Consider the following 19,482-nt stretch of genomic DNA (forward strand, 5'->3'; position numbering starts at 1 on the left):
ATTCACATATTAAGGTATACATGTATGGAGGTGAGCATACCTCCAAATAAGTGAGCTATACATGTGCACAGGTGGGCATGCATTTACAAAGGTGACAATGCAAAAACATGGGTAAGGGCATACATTTATGTAACAGGCATACATACATAGTTGAGTACACATTTACATAGATGGGCATGAATTTATGTGGGCGAGACATATTTTTACACAAATGAGGCATATATTTATGTAGGTGAGATACCCTTTACATAGGTGGGCATACATTTATATATGTGTGAGTATACATTTACATAGGTAAGGCATACATTTACATCAGTGACATATATATTAACACAAATGAGGTGCACATACATTTACATGGTGTGAGATGTACTTTACACAGATGAAACATACATTTATGTGAGTCTACATTCACATAGGTGACACATATATTTGTTTAGGCCATCATATATTTACAGAGATAAGGCATACATTTACATAGGCTAGACATATATTTACTGTGCCAGAAGTTGGCTTTTGGTAGAAAAGTTTCTTTGTTACCTGGAGTCACTCAGTTTAATCTGCTGGCAGTGTAATGTCTGAGATTAACATCTCCTCAAAATTTGGAGACTCTTAATCAGCAGCTGTATGAACCTTGGTTGGATGTCTACTTCTTGGTACGGAAATTTGTAGACACTCCTAAGGAAAAAGGCAGCCAGCACATTTTAGTTCTCAGATTCCAAATGCTTGGACAATCTTTTGATGAATTAATCTGGGCAAACAAGAGCTTTCTAGACCCAGACTAGAAGCAGAATCATGGAAAGAGTCACAGTGGATTGAGTAGCAGCCTGAAGTCTGGGAACCCCACACCTTCAGGATGCTTAGTAGACATGTACACCTTCCATCAGGAGGAAGGACAGTCCCTACACCTAGACCCACCCATCCTCAGATACAGATAGACTCCTGACCATGTGATGCTTTTGCCACTGCATCTCCATATGTAGGAGGTCAAAGAAGCAAAATTAGGGATGCAGGTTATCATTGATATCTCTTGTCTCTAAATGATGAATTTTTTAATGTAATAATGAATTTTTGTAACTAGAAACTATAAACATAAAAACTAACAAATGCCATAACATTCTTAATGGAAGCTTTTCAGAATTAAATGTATGTTCTAGAAGCCAAAGAAAGATTTATTGAATCAGACTGTATCAGAAATTGCACTCAGTATAGAGAAACAAAGGTAAGTAACATACAGTTAGAATCATTTAAGAGAACATTTTTATTATTCAAAGTGATCTCAAATTAAATTGAGTCATTTGATCTAAAATACAATTTGTAGGTTGAATCTTAAAGGTTCTTATTAATAAAATCAAACTCAAGGCCAGGTATTGGGGTGAATGCTGGAAGATCAGAGACACAGAACGAGCCACAGCTATCTCACCTTGCTAGTTTCTCAGGTGATCTTGTGTCCTCAGGCTGGAAGCTTCTGAGTCCTCATCCACATTAACCTCAGCTGAACTGTGCTGCTCCAAAGTCTGAATGCTAAACAGGCCAAATGCTTAACTAACTTAGTTCCTGGTCCTCAGGCCTTATATACCTTTCTGCTTTCTGCTATCATTCCATGGAATTAAAGGCTGGATTTCTGGGATTAAAGGCATGAGTCACCATGCCTAGCTGTTTCTAAAGTGGTCTTGAACTCAGAGATCCGGCTAGCTCTGCCTCCCAAGTGCTGGGATTAAAGGCATGTACCACCATCACCCAACTTCTGCTATGGCTTGCTCTGACCCATTTTCTAGCCACCATTTCTGGCTCTGTTCTAGTGGCTGTCTGTTCTCTGACCCCAGATAAATTTATTAGGGTGCACAATATTGTGGGGAACAAATACCACCACAACAATTAGACCAAGAAACAATATCAAACTTTTAATCTCAGATATGTTCCCAATCTTGTTAAACAACACACACATAGCTACTTATTGTAGCATTGTTTATAATTTTGTAATTATTGAAACAACATAAATATCCCCAAATAAGTGAAGAGTTGAAAAAACTATAGATCATCTACACAAGAGGATAGCCTGTGATTGTGGGGGCGGGGGGAATGGGATTAAGGAAAATGTCTGGAAGTTAATGTGGAAATTTTGACAATGTGAATTGTTAGGTTCATGTAACCAAAGTTCAAAAGGGTGTCACTAGAATGTAATATTTCTTGTAAGAAATAAAGAGCTATAATAAATCAGGCAGTATGCTAATTTGTGCAAAAAATACAGGGAGAAAAAGTTAGACACTAATGAGATTGGTAACCTTCTGGCTGTGGGTGAGAACACATGGCGAGAATACGGATGCAAGCGGATAGGTAAAAAGAAAGGGGCATTTCTCCAAGTGAATTCTTCTTCTAGTAGAGTTCTTCCTAGACTACATACCGTAAAACCAAGATAAAGAGAACTACACAGAAATATTATACTTCATGGCATGATTGCAATTTTGAAAGTGCTTATTAAGCATGCTAAGAGCTAGCTAGTAAATAAGTAAATATACTATAGATACTGAGACCTGTATTTCTCACTGTTGAAAAATTATATGTAAATATAGAAAATGGAAAAATTTAAACTAAGTCCTGAGATATCCTGTGTGTTGAGATACATAGAAATACAAAAGGATAAATACATGTGTATGTGTGTTCTGAAACTGTTTGCTAAGTGGGGCTAGAAACAATGACAAATGTAATTAAAAAAAAAAAAGTAATTGACACACCAAGGGTCCAAATCTTTGTTTCTAAATACAATTTCCCTAATGCAAGTGATGAGGACTTTTTGAGAAATTATTGATTACTGACCTGGGTAGGAAAAGGACAAGATGAGGTTGGGACATTTTTCCATTGACAAAAATTAAAGAAATAGAATGTCAAAACACAGGAGCCACTTCAGAGAACAAGTAATGACTACAGGTGAGTCAACTTTAGTAAGAAAGGTGATGATGGTGACAATGTGTGACACAGGAGGTATGACAAATGTCTACCTTAATAGTAAATCAACAACTGAATACGTGAGTAGGAGGGAGAGGAAGATAGCTTTCCTTGTGATAGAAAGCCACCATTTAAGGACACTATAGTCACAACAAACCCAGGCAGAAATCATACTAAAGTTGTATGTGAGAAAATTATGATGTGAAGCAGAGTATTTGGAGCATTTCAAAAATAACTGAGGAAGAGACTGTTTCGGCCAAGTTACAATTTACAAGTAGTTACCCTTGGCAGTCATAAGATATGCAGGCAGTACTTGCTTTAGATAACATGTTCTAAGAAATGCACACCATGGCTGTGGACAATTGTGTCAAGAGGCTCAACATACAAATCTGTCATCATAGGATGCCATTTGCTTGAGCACAGCACACTTTGTTCTACTCTTAAGACACTGTGTAGTCTTTTTCCTATGCCTCTTTTTAGAATTATTAATATATATTCATTATACAGAATGATGGATTTCATTGTTAGATTTCAAACGTCGATTGTGTATATTAGCATTCATCACATTACCCTATCTTGGGCAGCATAAAAATATACTAAACTCATATTTAAATCTAGATTTTCTTGTCCCACCATATTCTGTTTCACCATGGTTCCCAGTCTGGATTTCATGTGAACACAATAGTATTTTTTTATAGTAGCAAATTATTCTCAGATAGAAACATGGAATAAGTTTCAGGAGAATGGCAGTGTTATGTATTTAAGGAAATATTACTTAGCAGGGAAGAAGATACCATATATTTAAAATGCTCATTTCAACCTAACCCAGTAAGTTTTGCTCTTGGAAATTGTTCTCTCTCTCTCTCTCTCTCTCTCTCTCTCTCTCTCTCTCTCTCTCTCTCTCCCTGTGTGTGTGTGTGTGTGTGTGTGTGTGTGTGTGTGTGTGTGTCTGTGTCTGTGTGTGTCTGTGTGTCTGTGTGTGTCTGTGTCTGTATCTGTGTCTGTTTGTCTGTCTGAAAGTTCATACAGGTGATTGAGGACTCAGAGAGGGCAGCAGATTCCCAGATCTGGAATTAGATAGTGTAGAAAGGTCTGATGTGGTGGGTACTTGGAATTGAACTGTGACTCTTTGTGAAAGTAGCAAGTTCTCATAACTCTTGTCCTATTTGATGCTGATTGCTGTGATAAAGACCAAGACCAAAAGCAATTTGGAGAGGAAATGGTTTATTTGAAGTATATGACTTAATCACAGCCCACCACTGGGAAAAAAACAAAGCAGGAATTAAAGCCAGGCAGGAACCTGGAAGCAGGAACCAAAGCACAGACCATGAAGGAGTGCTGCTTACTGGCTTGCTTTCCAAGGTTCGCTGGGCCTGCTTTCTTACATAGTCCAGGATCCCCTGAATTGGTAGCACTGCCACTCAATGATTAATTAAGAAAATGTCTGCCTGTCTACCCCAGAACTCCCATCTAGACCAGAGGTGAGTGCCTGGGGTTATAGCCAGAGAGACAACCACCCCTGGGTCCCACCACTGGACACAGGCCATCCCGGGAGGACCTGCCCAACTTGACCCCAGTTTCCCGCCAATTGGCAGGCCCTGCAGGAAGGCTCCCCTTTTCCAAGTCTGCAGACAGAACCTGAAGTCTCCACACCCTGCCCCCACACCCATCTGCCAGAGACCCCAACCACTTCCTGAGAATCAGAGACCAGCCCCCAGTTTCCATCCTGCCCTGGAACTCCCATCTGGACCAGAGACCAGAGGAACTCCCATCTGGACAAGAGGAGCTCCCATCTGGACAAGATAAGGAGACATCAGGGACTTCCCAAGACTCAGACTCCAGACCCCCAGCTCCTATCCGGCCAGCACTCTCATCTGGACCAGTGCTCCCATCTGGCCCAGAGCTTCCATCTGGACCAGAGAGAGGCTCCCTAAATCTGTCAGCTCTGTCTGGACCAAGTACACTGATAAGACCAAGAACGAACCCAAGAGGAGATGGGCAGACATCAAGGCAGAAGTACATACAACAAAATAAAGAGCAATACAGCATCACCAGAACCTAGCCCTCCTCCAACCTGAACATCACAGAATGGAAGAAGAAGAAAAAAACAACCTTATAAGTAACATCATGAGGAGGCTAGAGCCTTATATAGAAGAAATCAAAAATAAAGTAGAGGAACAGACAAACAAAAAATGGGAAGAACGCTATAAAAAACTAGAGGAAAGGACAAATAAAGCAGAAAAAAACAATAAGTCCCTGAAAGAAAATCATGAAAAAGCAACAAAACAGATGAGGGAAACAGTCCAAGACCTGAAGAGGGAAATAAAAAAAAAAAATGAAGAAGACACTAGCAGAAGGAATGCTGGAAACAGAAAATTTGAGTAAACAAACAGGAACTTCAGATGCAAGTATAACCAACAGAATGCAAGAGATGGAAGAGAGGATGTCTGATGTTGAAGATACGTTAGAAGAAATAGATTAATCAGTCAAAGAAAACACTAAAACTAACAAAGTCATGACCCAAAATGTCCAAGCAATTTGGGACACCATGAAAAGACCAAACCTACAAATAATAGGGATAGAGGAAGGAGAAGAATACCAACTCAAAGGCACAGAAAATATATTTAACAAGATCATAGAAGAAAACTTTCCCAATTTAAAGAAGGAAATGCCTATGAAGATACAAGAAGCCTATAGAACACCAAACAGACTAGACCCCTCAAAAAAGTCCCCTCGCCACATAATGATTAAACAACTAAACGTACAGAATAAAGAAAGAATATTAAGGGCAGCAAAAGAAAAAGGCCAAGTGACTCATAAAGGCAAACCCATCAGAATAACACCCGATTTCTCGATGGAGAATTTGAAAGCCAGAAGGACCTGGACAGATATAATGCAGACACTAAGAGACCATGGATGCCAGCCTAGACTAATATACCCAGCAAAACTTTCAATCATCATAGATGGAGTGATCAAGACCTTCCAAGACAAAACCATATAAACAATACTTATCCACAAACCTAGCCCTACAGAAAGCACTAGAAGGAAAATTCCAACCTAAGGAAGGCAGATACACCCATGAAAACACATAACACCACAGCAGTAAACCCCAAAGAAGAGAATACACACACACTACCACCAAAAAATAAAAATAGTAACAGGAACGAACAATCACTGGTCATTAATATCCCTTAATATCAATGGACATAATTCACCTATAAAAGACATAGACTAACAGATTGGATATGAAAACAGGACCCATCTTTCTGCTGCATACAAGAAACACACCTCAAATTCAAAGACAGACACCTCCTAAGAATAAAAGGCTGGGAAAAGACTTTCCAATCAAATGGTCTTAAGAAGCAAGCTGATGTAGCCATCCTAATATCCAGCAAAATAGACTTCAAACTAAAATCAATCAAAAGAGATGATGAAGGACATTACATACTCATCGCAGGAAAGATCCACCAAGATGAAGTCTCAATTCTGAACATTTATGCCCCAAACACAAGGACACCCACATATGTAAAAGAAACATTACTAAAGCTTATATCACAGATAAAACCCCACACATTAATAGTGGGAGATTTCAACACCCCACTTTCACCTCTGGACAGATTGGCCAAATTGAAACTTAACAGAGACATAATGGTCTTAACTGATGTTATGGCTCAAATGGACTTAATTGATATCTACAGAACATTCCACCCAAACAAAAAAGAATATACCTTCTTCTCAGCACCCCATGGAACCTTCTCTAAAATCGACCACACACTTGGCCACAAAGCAAATCTCAACAGATACAAAACAATTGGAATAACCTCCTGTGTTCTATCAGACCACCATGGTTTAAAGTTAGATTTCAACAACAGAAAAAACTACAGAAATACTACAATCTCATGGAAACTGAATGATGCTCAACTGAATCACCAATGGGTTAAGGAAAAAATAAATAAAGAAATTAAAGACTTCCTAGAGATCAATGAAAATGAATACACCACATACCCAAACTTATGGGATACTCTGAAAGCAGTGCTAAGAGGGAAATTCATAACACTGAATGCCCACATAAAGAAGCTGGAGAAATCTCATGCTAGTGATTGACAGCACACCTGAAAGCCCTTGAACAAGAAGAAGCAAAGTCTCCCAGGAGGAACAGACACCAGGAAATTATCAAATAGAGAGCTGAAATCAATAAAATAGAAATAAAGAGAACAATACAAAGGATTAATGAAACAAAGAGTTGGTTCTTTGAGAAGATCAACAAGATAGACAAGCCCTTATCCAAACTAACCAAAAGACAGAGAGAGAGCATCCAAATTAACAAAATCAGAAATGAAAAGGGGGACATAACAACAGACAATGAGGAAATCCCGAGAATCATCAAGTCATACTTCAAAAACCTCTACTCCACAAAACTGGAAAATCTAAAAGAAATGGATGATTTTCTGGATAGGTACCACATACCTAAGTTAAATCAAGACCAGATAAACCATTTAAATAGTCCAATAACCCCTAAGGAAATAGAATCAGTCATTAAAAGTCTCCCAACCAAAAAAAAAAAAAAAAAGCTCAGTACCAGATAGTTTCAGTGCAGAATTCTACCAGATCTTCAAAGAAGACTTAATACCAATACTCTTTAAATTGTTCCACACAATAGAAGCAGAAGGAATATTACCAAACTCCTTCTATGAGGCCACAATTACCCTGATTCCTAAACCAAACAAAGATGCAGCAAAGAAAGAGGACTACAGACCATTCCCCACATGAACATTGATGCAAAAATACTCAATAAAATACTGGCAAACAGACTCCAAGAACACATCAAAACAATTATCCACCATGATCAAGTAGGCTTCATCCCAGGGATGCAAGGGTGGTTCAACATATGAAAGTCCGTCAATGTAATACACCATATAAACAAACTCAAAGAAAAAAAAAAAAAAAAAAACCACATGACCGTCTCACTAGATGCAGAAAAGGCATTCGACAAAATCCAACACCCCTTCATGATAAAGGTCTTGGAGCGATCAGGAACACAAGGAACATACCTAAACATAATAAAGGCAATCTACAGCAAGCCAACAGCCAACATCAAATTAAATGGAGAGAAACTCAAAGCAATACCACTAAAATCAGGAACAAGGCAAGGCTGTTCACAAGCACCAGGTATTAACACATATGTGTTATGGGGAAACCCAAGTTAACGTGCAGTGATTCCTAGCCTGTGGATCTCAACCCATCAGAGGATCCATGACTTTCACAGGGATTGCATATCAGATATTTGCATTGTGATTTATAACAGCAAAATTACAGTTACAAACTAGCAATGAAAATAATTGTATGGCTGGAGGTCACCACAACATGAAGAACTGTATTAGTGTCATTGCATTAGGAAGGTTGAGAACCACTGAATTACAAGATATTTCTTTTCATTGTACACTAGGAATGAATTTAAATAAACAAAAAGTAAAGTTGTTTATTTATTTGTAACATTGTTATAAATTCCTGCATTTTTGCCCGTCTAGAGTTCTCCATCAGGGCACCTGGAGCTGCAGAGTCTTTAGGCCTGTGCTAAAGAAAGTTTCCAAGCATACTGAAAGCCTTGTTCTCAGGGTGGAGTAAGAACAATAGAAACCTGATATATGGATATGGATGTGGGAGTTAACCACCCATTAACCTTCATTTTTAATCACTAATTGAAAACTTGCACCAGATTCAACACTGCCAGCACCAGATCCAACACTGCCAGATGTAAGAAGAGTTGAGACCTCTTTTTTTTCCCAGAAAATAAATTCAATGAAATAAGACTAAAACATTCGGCATTGTAATCATAAACAAGTCCTTCTTCAAGTTAGATGGCCAGTCAACCGTTTTAACACTAGAAAGTATTTATGAAACCTCTTTTTTTGTTTGTTTGTTTGTCTTTTTCGAGACAGGGTTTCTCTATGTAGCTTTGTGCCTTTCCTGGAACTCGCTTTGGAGACCAGGCTGGCCTCGAACTCACAGAGATCTGCCTGCTTCTGCCTCCCAAGTGCTGGGATTAAAGGCATGTGCCACCACCACCCGGCTCTATGAAACCTCTTAAAGAGAGAGTTGTTTGAATGGGTAAGGCATGGGTCTATCCCTAGTGTACATCAGGCATGAAGCAGGAAGCTTGGAACTTACTAAGTTTCTTTGACTCCCAAGAGGCCTGGCTGTAAGGGCACCACCGCCACAGCACATTCATCCACGCTTTCGTCTCCAGACTCCTGCTTGGTTTGAAGTTTGGGAATTGTCCTCATGTCAGGATGGCTACATCTCACCTGGGGAAGTTGTGTTTTGTAACTACTGACTAGAATCATCACTAACAGTACTCCATTTCACTATCCAAACAAATTTCAGACATTATGAATGTTTACCAATGCTTTCTAAAATAGATCTTAATCTCACTAAAATTCATCAGAAAATTAAGCACCATAGGGTTGGGGATACAGCTAAGTGCTTTACAGGCACGATGTTTGGAGTTTAACCACTAATACCAAAGAGGATAAAGCATTGTGTATATTCTTATTCCCCAAAGGAATATGCAGCTATGCAGCAGGAGTGGGTTTTCTCTGAGTGCATTCCCCTGGTATCCTTAGACTTAGCTTTTGATGAGCTATGGTGATCAAGAAAAGACACGCCATGTTGTGTTTTGGTCAAGATAATGAATTATATATGTTGCTAGTCAACTTTGTTTTAAAGTTTCTTTCAAGTGGTGAGAATGAGATATAAGTGTAGCTTATCTGTTAGAGACATAATCATCTACATACATGTTGATGTTCCTTTAACCAAGGTCCTACCATTAAGAAAATTTTCAGAATGACCTTGTCTTTTTAAATATTTTACTTGAACTTTTTATGCAGTAATCATAGTAATCAATTCACTTATACAATGTGTAGTAAGTCAAGATAATAATTTCCACCTCTTTCAATAATCACCTTCTGTGTTGGGAATTTAACATTGTCATTTTGAACTGAATCATGGGTGTTTTAACTAGTGATAGGGGCCAGGAGTGTTTCCTCCATTCTGTTTCCAGTTCCTCTTGGTTTTGTTCCTCCTGTCCTTGGTCTGCCCTGGGTTCGGTGACCACAACTGCATTCTGTTCATTTCTCTACAAGATTGACTTAGTGGTATTCACAAGTTACCAACACATTGACCTTCAGTCCCATTTATATTGCTTCAAATGACAGGATTTCATAGTTTGTGATCTTAAACTTCATCTATAATCGTGTGTGCATACAAACACATACACATACTCATACATGCAAACGATATGTATATTTCTGAAAATGTGTATTATTATGATTAGTTCATATAGCTGTGGTGTGGGTAAGTAGGCTCACATGTGGCTTTTTGTTATTTACTGGAAGGTTTTGTTTGTTTGGAAGTTGTTGTTTGAGACAGGACCTACTATGGAGTCTAGGCTAGCCTTGAACTCAAAATCTTCCTGGGGATACAGGCTGATGTTACCACACCCAACGGTGGGTGCTTGTGTTCAATGCTTGGGAACTCAGTGTGATGTTCAGAGGGGAGTTTTTGCCATGTGATTGGGTTGTGAGAACTGTGATTTAGTCAATGCATAATCTGATAGGATCACAATTTGATGCCCTGGGAAGTAGAAACTTTCAGAGTTGGAGGAACATGGTTACTAGGGCATGTTATAACATGTGCTATTGATCATCCTGGGCATGTTTCTTACTTTCTCTTTCCTGCAGACTTTGAGGTATAAGCCACTTTGCTCTCCTGCCTGCTCCCCCACCATGGTTTGTGCCTCATCCACAATCCTGGGGACTACCACATGCCATGACTGTGAATCAATACCTGCCTCTGAAACAGAGAGCCAGGGTGACCCTTCCTACATCAAGCTGCTTTGTTGGGTGTTATCCATGATAGTCACGGTTAACTAGTAGAGATGTCTATTCTTTTTTGATGCTTTGCTTTTTATAGACAGAAAACACACTATTCCGTGTACAGAAAGACCCCTTGGTTGCATTTTGGTAAAACTGGCCATATAATTGCTAAACAATGAGAATTTAATAAGTGACTTGATCTTTATTTACCCTATTGTCCCAAGAATATTTTGCATTGGTCTCAGCATTATTTAATCTGAACCATAGAAAGGACCCAGTTCGAGGCCAGCCTGGTCTACAGAGCTAGTCCAGGACAGGCTCCAAAGCTATAGAGAACCCCTGTCTCAAAAAACAAAAAACAAAAAGAACACGAGGTGAGACAGACGCTGCTGTAGACGGCAGACTGATGCCCTAGTTACTGTATTACTGATGGAGGAGAGCAACACACAAGTGAATGCCTGTAAACTAGGTGGTGATTACCCAGAGGGAGACATTGGAGACACTGACAGATTGCCAAAGCTTTCCCGTGACCCCTGCAGTGTCTTCATCTCATTCCAGTAGGGTGTACAGTATATCAAAGACCAACATGTTACCCGATACAACACCATCAGAGGAAATAGAACCTTTTATTTGCTTTTGATTTCTTTCACATCCCATAAAGCAGTATTTCATGATCATTAAGGTTAAGCATCAGCCTTATAATCCTATCCAGGGAGGGTTACACTTGTCATCAGTTAACCAGCAGGAAAACCTCAGACAGCCCATGTTCAGTGCTGGAATCAGCCATACACCCATCTGTGAGTTATTTACCTTGTCTCTTTAGGTTATGTAAGTGCTGTGTGACAAAGCAGATCCTTGGGAGATGCAACATACATGTCTACTCACCCCAGATAAAAAGCCCATGACAGACAAAGGATGGATACCACCAACGTCCAGTTTGGTGAACAAATGAGTTCTCTTGAGGTTACATAAAGAAATATGGGTGAGGGGTCACTTAGAGGACCAGAAATGACTTAAAGACAGCTGGGTCACCAAAGCCCACCCCAAACAGCTCTCAGAGCTAAGAACCTGGAGCACACTGCACAGCCTGCAGGCAGCTCAACAGGATGAAGAGTATCCTTTCCAGGTGCCTCAGTTGGTCTAAAGCTCTTCCAGGCAGTGTGGATAGTCTCTGCTTCTTCAGGCAGTGGCTGTAGTCTGAAGTCTTTGCAGCTTTGTCTGAGAATGACCAAGCTGAAGGTATTGCTTACTTGGGGGAGGGGTGGCTACTGAATCTGGTCAGCTTCAGGGACTTCTGAGGCTCCTTTGAGTTGTTACCTTCCTGCCTAAAGAACTTCCCTTCGGGATCAAGTGTTTCAAGAGGGCAAGATGGCAAAATCTGCACAGAGCTGACATAGAAGTCACTCTAGGACTTCATCTCTCACAGCATCCACAGACAATGTCCAGAGACACACCCAGGCATAATAATCATTAACTCAGCAAATCCCAAAGATAGCAGCTTCCTAGCACATGGGACTCTGAGCACCTTCATTTTTACCTTATGTCACTTAGCAGTATCATTGACATATTGCCTAATCAGTTTCCCAAGAAACAGAGAGTGAACCAAATGTCATGCTGTCTTTAAGAAAGAGGACAGAGTTCCCCCACACTATGGTGAATGTTGAGAAAATACAGAAAATTGGGAACATTCCTAAATCATGTCTAATCAGTTTCCCCATCTTAAATGGCACTGGAAGAAATCCCAAGGTTTCTAAAGTAAGCCTGTGGTGCCTATGGCATCTCTCCAAGAAGCTCCAAGGTTGGTCTGTATATAAAAATTCCTTCCTTCCTATTTTATTATTTCAATTTTGTGGGCAGACGTAGGGTAAAGAGAAAAATCCACTGAATTTTCAGCACTAATGCAAGGAAAAGAGAGGGCATCTGTGTAATAACCACAGTAACAGCACCATAAGATCAGGGACACCTGTTGGTTTTTAGTGGCGCTCTTACCCTGTGAGGAAAAGTCACAAAACACAACAGAATCCACTAACAAGAGTTTTATTAAGATGAGGAGAGAGGGATAGATGTGAATAGGCCTGTGAAAAGACACATGTATGAAAGGGGGCCAGGGAACATAAGCTCAGCTTACAAAGGCTGAGCTGCGCCTACGCACACAGGCCCATGTGGCTATTCCACGCATGCGCATAGATCACACAGTTGCACTGTATTCTTGATGCAACCACGGGGCCATGGGGTCGTGGGTCATGCAGGATGTTTGACCTGGAAATGACTAGGTAGAAATGCCTAAGTGTCCTGCCAGGCATGCCCAACCATGCCCAACTGTGGGGTGTGTTGGGAATTTCTGTCAACACCTGTCTAGGAAATAATGATAAACAATACATTTTAGATGAAATGCAAAGAAGTTTTTGAAAATATAAGGCAGCTTTACTGTACTGATTTTACCTTTATAACTTGAATATTATTCTCTCTCTCTCTCTCTCTCTCTCTCTCTCTCTCTCTCTCTCTCTGTGTGTGTGTGTGTGTGTGTGTATAACTCCTTATTCTAAATTGCTACTCTCTAAAAGGCATGGGATCCTTGACATGGCCATGCCCATGTCAATAACATGTTTACTCAGGATTTCATTGGCTTCTGATACACTCATTCAGGGCTTTCTCTACTCACCACAAATTAGATTTTCTATCAAAAAATCTGATTTACATAAACTGTTACCTCAGATGTAACTAAAAAGAAAACATTTAGTTTTTGTTTTTGTTTTTTTTTTTACAGTCCAGATCTTTTATTTCTTTTTGTACATTAGGCCATGAATTCATATGGAATGGGCTTCAGCAGCTCAGGCTCCTTCCCCTTAGTCCTCACAAAGTGTGCTTCTCTGGGTCGAGCGGGCTGGCACTTCAGCTGAACCCAGGTGCCCTTCTCCCTGGCTTCCTTTTTCTTCTGGTTGTTCTCCTTCACACGCTTCAGGAAGCTGTCTCGGCTCTTAGCGTGCTTGATGTACTCAATACGCACATTAATTCTCTTGGCGAGAATCTTGCCCTGAACTTGCTTGTTTACAATGATGCCCATGGCATGCTGAGTGACATTGTAGACTCTTCCAGTTTTGCCATGGTAACACTTATGAGGCATTCCTTTTTGAACAGTGCCCATTCCCTTGACGTCTACAATATCATCTTTCTTGTAGATTCGCATGTAAGTGGCCAAAGGAACAACTCCATGTTTCCTAAAGGGCCTGGAGAACATGTAGCGGGTGCCTCTCCTCTTTCCCTTTGTGTCCATCATTTTGGCGAGTTACTGGAAGATGGCTGCTGCGGCCAAAAGGAAAGGGGCGGGGCCACATTTAGATTTTTAAGGCAGTTTAACTAAATAACTTAGATTATTAAAGTACTTTTATTATTAGGAATAATCAGGCACATTTCAAATGCTTAAATGGACCTAAAAGATATTTCATAATTAATTTTAATTGACCATTTGTAATAATGCCTTAGAATCTGGATCCGTAGTCTTAAGACAGAAGGGTTTCTCAAGGACAGATTATATCTTCTGTTCTTCACCTTATCTTAGTAACCTAGCTACTAATTAATTAAATGTTGCTATTCCCTTCTAAAGCACTGTGTGTGTATGTGTGTGTGTGTGTGTGTGTGTGTGTGTGTGTGTATGCATGCGCGCGTGCACGCGCGCATAGCTGCCTATTCTAAATTTATATGCATCTATTAATCTCAGGACCAGTCAAATCAAGAGAGCTCTCTTCCATCTGAGGAAGTACACAACTTTGTCAGTTCTCTCTACAGTTACATGAAGGTAACTTTGTCAACCAGAAAGTCTTCTCAGCATAGTTTAGGGACAGCTCTCTCAGCATAGTTTAGGGACAGCTCTCTTAGCATAGTTTAGGGACAGCTCTCTCAGCATAGTTTAGGGACAGCTCTCTCAGCATAGTTTAGGGACAGCTCTCTCAGCATAGTTTAGGGACAGCTCTCTTAGCATAGTTTAGGGACAGCTCTCTTAGCATAGTTTAGGGACAGCTCTCTTAGCATAGTTTAGGGACAGCTCTCTTAGCATAGTTAGGGACAGCTCTCAGTCTGGGCACAAATCATCTTGCTTAATTGCTTCTTGCCTTATAAAACCACCTAGATCTCCCTGAGCTGACCTAGGAAGAATGTCCCTTTCTCTCTTGGTTCTTGTACAATGAGGATTCACTTTTAATATTCCTTGATTTTTAAAGTATATTTTACTCATTTAATTGGATATTTTTATAAAATACGTACTCACTCACCTTCAGAACTCTCTGAGGAAAGTTGTCCCCACACAGCAATGATCTTCAGTGCAGATGCACTATCAGAATCACTTTGGAACTTGGCAGACTTTATGACCTTACCCCTGATCAACATGATCACACAATCTCAAAAGAAAGCCCATTCATTTTAAAAAGACTTTGGCTGATTCTGATGTATTTTAAAGTCATTTATTAAAGAAAGATCTCCCATGAATCACATGTACACCCCCACACGTAAACACCACACTATAAATAACTGTTTGCAGCCATATATGGACAAGCAGAAAGTCACTGTGCTGATTGATTGTCATGTATAATTTTCACCGGTAAGTAATTGAAACTATGGAAATAAAGCACAGGTGGAAAATGTCCTAGACAAAAACCTCAGTAGCAGCACAAGACCCCAGTGAGGGATCACCTGTTCCCCAGTGATTGCTTTCCCAGAGTGGCTTACTCTTTGGTAAGGCAGTAAACAGCTACATGGTTGCTCCACAAATACAGCACAACCACAGAATTTCTCAGGACCTGAATTGTCTGTAAATGTGCACAGTCAGGCTATGCACCCCCAAATACCCAACTATTCCTCCAACTCTGGTGCACTCCCAAGGCCTAAGATCAAATGACAAGACACACCATAGAATATGAGTCTGTCTGGATGTCCACTAGACTGGAGTGACAGTTCTGAACTCCAGAGCTCCATTTGATGTGCCTTTGAAGACTGGTGGCCCCCAGTTTTTAAATTATATGTCTGCATGGTTATCTGTGTGTTTGGATGCATACCTGAGTGCTGCGAACTGAACCCAGGTCCTGTGTAAGAGCTAGAATTCTTAGCCACTAGGCTTGTTCTCCATCCTAGGTTGCATGCTTTTAAAGGGGAAGGGAAAAAAATAATAACACAAAAGGAATCTTGACTGTTCTTATGTAGCCAACCCTCATTCTCTCGGCTTTGGCATTCCCTGTGAAACACACAATCTCTGAAGTTCCTGTGAGAATTGTGGAGGAAACAGCATAGTTATAAGCACATGTCAGAAATAGGTCATAATTTTATTGTGCAAATGAAAAGTTCCCTGTAGATCAAATGAAAATTTCAATCCCAAGGACATTTTATTGATAATTTTAATATCTAAATTTCCTTATTTCCCCTGAAAGCAAATGTAGACTGGATTTCCAGATCTAAGAGCAAGAATTATTGTTTCTGGTATCTACTTTGCAGGGCCACTCTCTCCTCCCCTGCTGGAGATACAGTGAGAGTGAGTGCTGATGTCATCAGATCCATATTGCAGGGGAGGGGCCACAACCACACCCCTTGGTGTGTCTGGGACAAGTGCCGCACAGCGGTCAATTCTCCTCTCCTGAGAAAGGGGGAGATTTTATCTTCCTAATGCACACAAATTGTACCTTTGGGACAGAGAAACAGTTCCTAGATCTTCATTCCCCGTTAGAAATAAAGTTGTAGCTCTGGGCTCTCATCCTTAGAGGGAAACTGATTGAGACAAAGTGGGCATCCTCAGTCTCCAGAGCCCATAACTCTCTATTAGTCCTTCATACACTGTTCTCCATTACTGCCAAACACAGATTCTGTACACTGTTAATATGTGACAGTACTGTAGAATTGTCAATTGAAGTAAAAATCTCTTTAGAGTTGAAGAATGACCAATTTGCTCTCCATAAACATCTCCAAAATGTAGCTAAGTAGTTTAGAATTCTGAGTAGTTTTATAGCAAAGTGTACTTAGAGGCAATAACTACAAAGTTGTGCATTTGATTTTTCTAAACTTCTTGTACACTTTGAACTTACCACTTACTGAATAAAGTTAGCAGAGAAGAATTGCTAGTTAAACTGGAAAAGAATGATCACAGACAACTTCATCTTCTTTATTAAAGAAAGTCTGTGAGTATAATTATAAAAGTAAAATCAATGGCTTTTTCAAGAGTTACTGAGAATTCTGAAATGCCACTTGTTTTTAATAATACTTCATTATTGTCAAAGAAGAACATAATTTTTAAGAAACAACCCTGCTGTGAGAATTTGAGTTTCTTTGGTCGACAATTCCAAGAAGCCATGGAAAGGATGTGACAAGGAGAGAAAATGGATGCCTCGAGATGAGTAAAGATGCAGGAGACCTGGTGGCCCAGACTTGGCATAGAATTCCCTCAACTTGTCTCAATGAGGAAACAAGAACGTGGCTTATTCAGCAGTGACCATTTTCTTTCTAAGTGCTGCTCCCAAGATTGTGCTGCCATGGCCTGGCCCAGGCACAGACCAAGTCAGCCCTGGCTACAGAAAGTTGGCAGCATGCAAGACAGGAATGGATGCAGAAAGCTTTTGGTGTTCAGGGGAATTTGAGTGCAGGCATATGACTGGACACCTACAAGTCTGTCACTGCCTAGGTTTGTTGTAAGACACACAAGAACAAGTCACCAAGTAACTAAATCCCATTTGCAAATTGGAGATCACAAAAAATATGCCCCTCCTAGATTTGTTCAGGGATTAGGTGGGACCCTGCGTGTAAAGTCTTCTGCAAAGTGAGCCCTTCTAAAGTGAGTCTCGCATCATCAACATTGTTATTCTTAATATGATGGTAACTAAACATGATTGACCAAAAAGTTGGTAAATACATCCAAATGATAGCTGCAAGGATCTTTCTTTTGCACTATTTTTAGGGTGTATTTTATATTTTAATGGGCTCTGGCATTGGCATTTTCTTTTGCTTTTATGGATTTCTCTGCTGGTGTGCTCTTTGGCATATCATCTTTTCAGTCCTAACAAGTGATTGATACTGTCAATAGCTTCCTCACTGTGTCTTTGTACTACTGACTCCAACATACCAGGCCATCTTCCTTATGAGGAAGAAAAGTGGGATGTTGAGAACTGGAAAAAAATCAAGTTTTTTTTTTTTTTTTTTCCTGATTTTGAAGATAACGCCTCCAGTTTTTTACTTGACCATTTAAAGCACAAAGCTCCTATTTTCCTTAAATAACATACTAATTATCTGTTAACCATTTCAGAACTGTTCTTTGGTGCATTTTATATTCCTGAAAAGAGATCATTATCAGGTCACAAGCCTGCAGGAACCATCAGGCTAGGCCAGACAAGCAGTACTCAGGGTATTTTAAATGATGGAAATGGCTTTCTTTTCCTGCTCTCGGCTTCACTATTTCTATTCAATACTATCACTAAACACAAATGTTATTCGCTGTTTTGAGTGATAGACACTTCAGCAGAAGTCAATGGGTTCTGCTTTTTACTCAATCATATGTACCAGAAAGTCAATAGAGTGAAACACAACATCTCAGATGGGCTGCCACTTTAACATAGGTTATTAGTCGTGCAGAAAATGGAAGAGTATTTAATTTTTCACAAAAAATAGGAATTGTTTTAAAATTTATAAGTAAAGGCAGAATAGTTTAGATTTATTATGGCTCAAGAGTACACACTATAACCATGCAGATTTAAATGCATGAGGCTTTTCTTTCTATTCTATTGATCTACAATTGGGCATTAGATGTCTGAGCCCCAAGAAGAAACAGCTCTGCACATTTTTATTAAGTTCAGCGTAATTGAAGGAAATGTGGTGGGAAGTGTTCTGAGAATTCCCTGTGGAGAGAGCCCTGGCCAAACCAATGTAATTCTGTGATTATCTGTGGCCTGAGCATCTACCTGGGGACCCTATATTGAAGTCTGGGAAATAGAATTTAATAAATCACTCAAATAAAACTAGATTTAGGACTTGTGGTGCAGACAGGATTCTAAAATGACTCCTAATGACCCAAGTTTTCACATACTGAGCCCTCAGAGAAGACAATCTGTGAATTGTGAGATATCACTCCCGTTACTGTGTAGCTTTTATGCATGCAATATATGTCCCTAAAGTCAGTCAAAAGAGAGGAGACCTTCAGTGGGCTTCATTAAGTCAGGTGAACCTTTTAGAAGAGCCCACAATTTCAGCAAGAAGGCTAGATAGGAGCTAAGAAAATGTCCATTGAATCAAGTGTTAAAAACATTTTTATAACAAAAATCTGGGAAAGAAATGCCTAAATGGTTTCTGTTTAAGCCGCATTGGCCATGAGAACAAGCAACTCAGAGACTTTATAGATAGGACAGTGTAGACTGCAGTTAGTGCTCCTGGACTGTTTAGGGCTGTAAGCCTGACACACAGAAAGAAGCAAGTAAGCTAGAAGTGGAGTCTGTAGAAAGGTTTACCTTTGTTTGGGAATGTGAAACAGCCTTTTTTTGGTCTTAGCTGTTAACTGACTAACATCCCCATCTCTCCTCTCCACCCCTTAGTCCTTGTCATTAAATTTAGACACCCCAGAGTGTAAGGAGTTAGAGAAAAAGCACAAGGGAACTTTTTCCCTTTCTCCCAGATCGTCTAGTTGTTCCAAACATTCTGT

The 19,482-nt window shown here is 39.8% G+C and overlaps 2 protein-coding genes across 3 annotated transcripts in view; one reads left to right on the top strand and one right to left on the bottom strand.

Moving 5' to 3' along the window:
- Mctp1 (multiple C2 and transmembrane domain containing 1) overlaps positions 1-19,482 on the top strand; it is a 583,339-nt gene that overhangs the window by 247,059 nt on the left and 316,798 nt on the right. The window lies entirely within an intron of this gene.
- LOC118596209 (60S ribosomal protein L21-like) lies at positions 13,615-14,117 on the bottom strand. The gene has a single exon (XM_036206957.1). The coding sequence runs from the start codon at positions 14,095-14,097 to the stop codon at positions 13,615-13,617; it is 483 nt and encodes a 160-aa protein (XP_036062850.1). The 5' UTR covers positions 14,098-14,117.

Source organism: Onychomys torridus, chromosome 15 (genome assembly GCF_903995425.1).
Source record: "Onychomys torridus chromosome 15, mOncTor1.1, whole genome shotgun sequence".
Taxonomy (NCBI): Eukaryota; Metazoa; Chordata; class Mammalia; order Rodentia; family Cricetidae; genus Onychomys; species Onychomys torridus.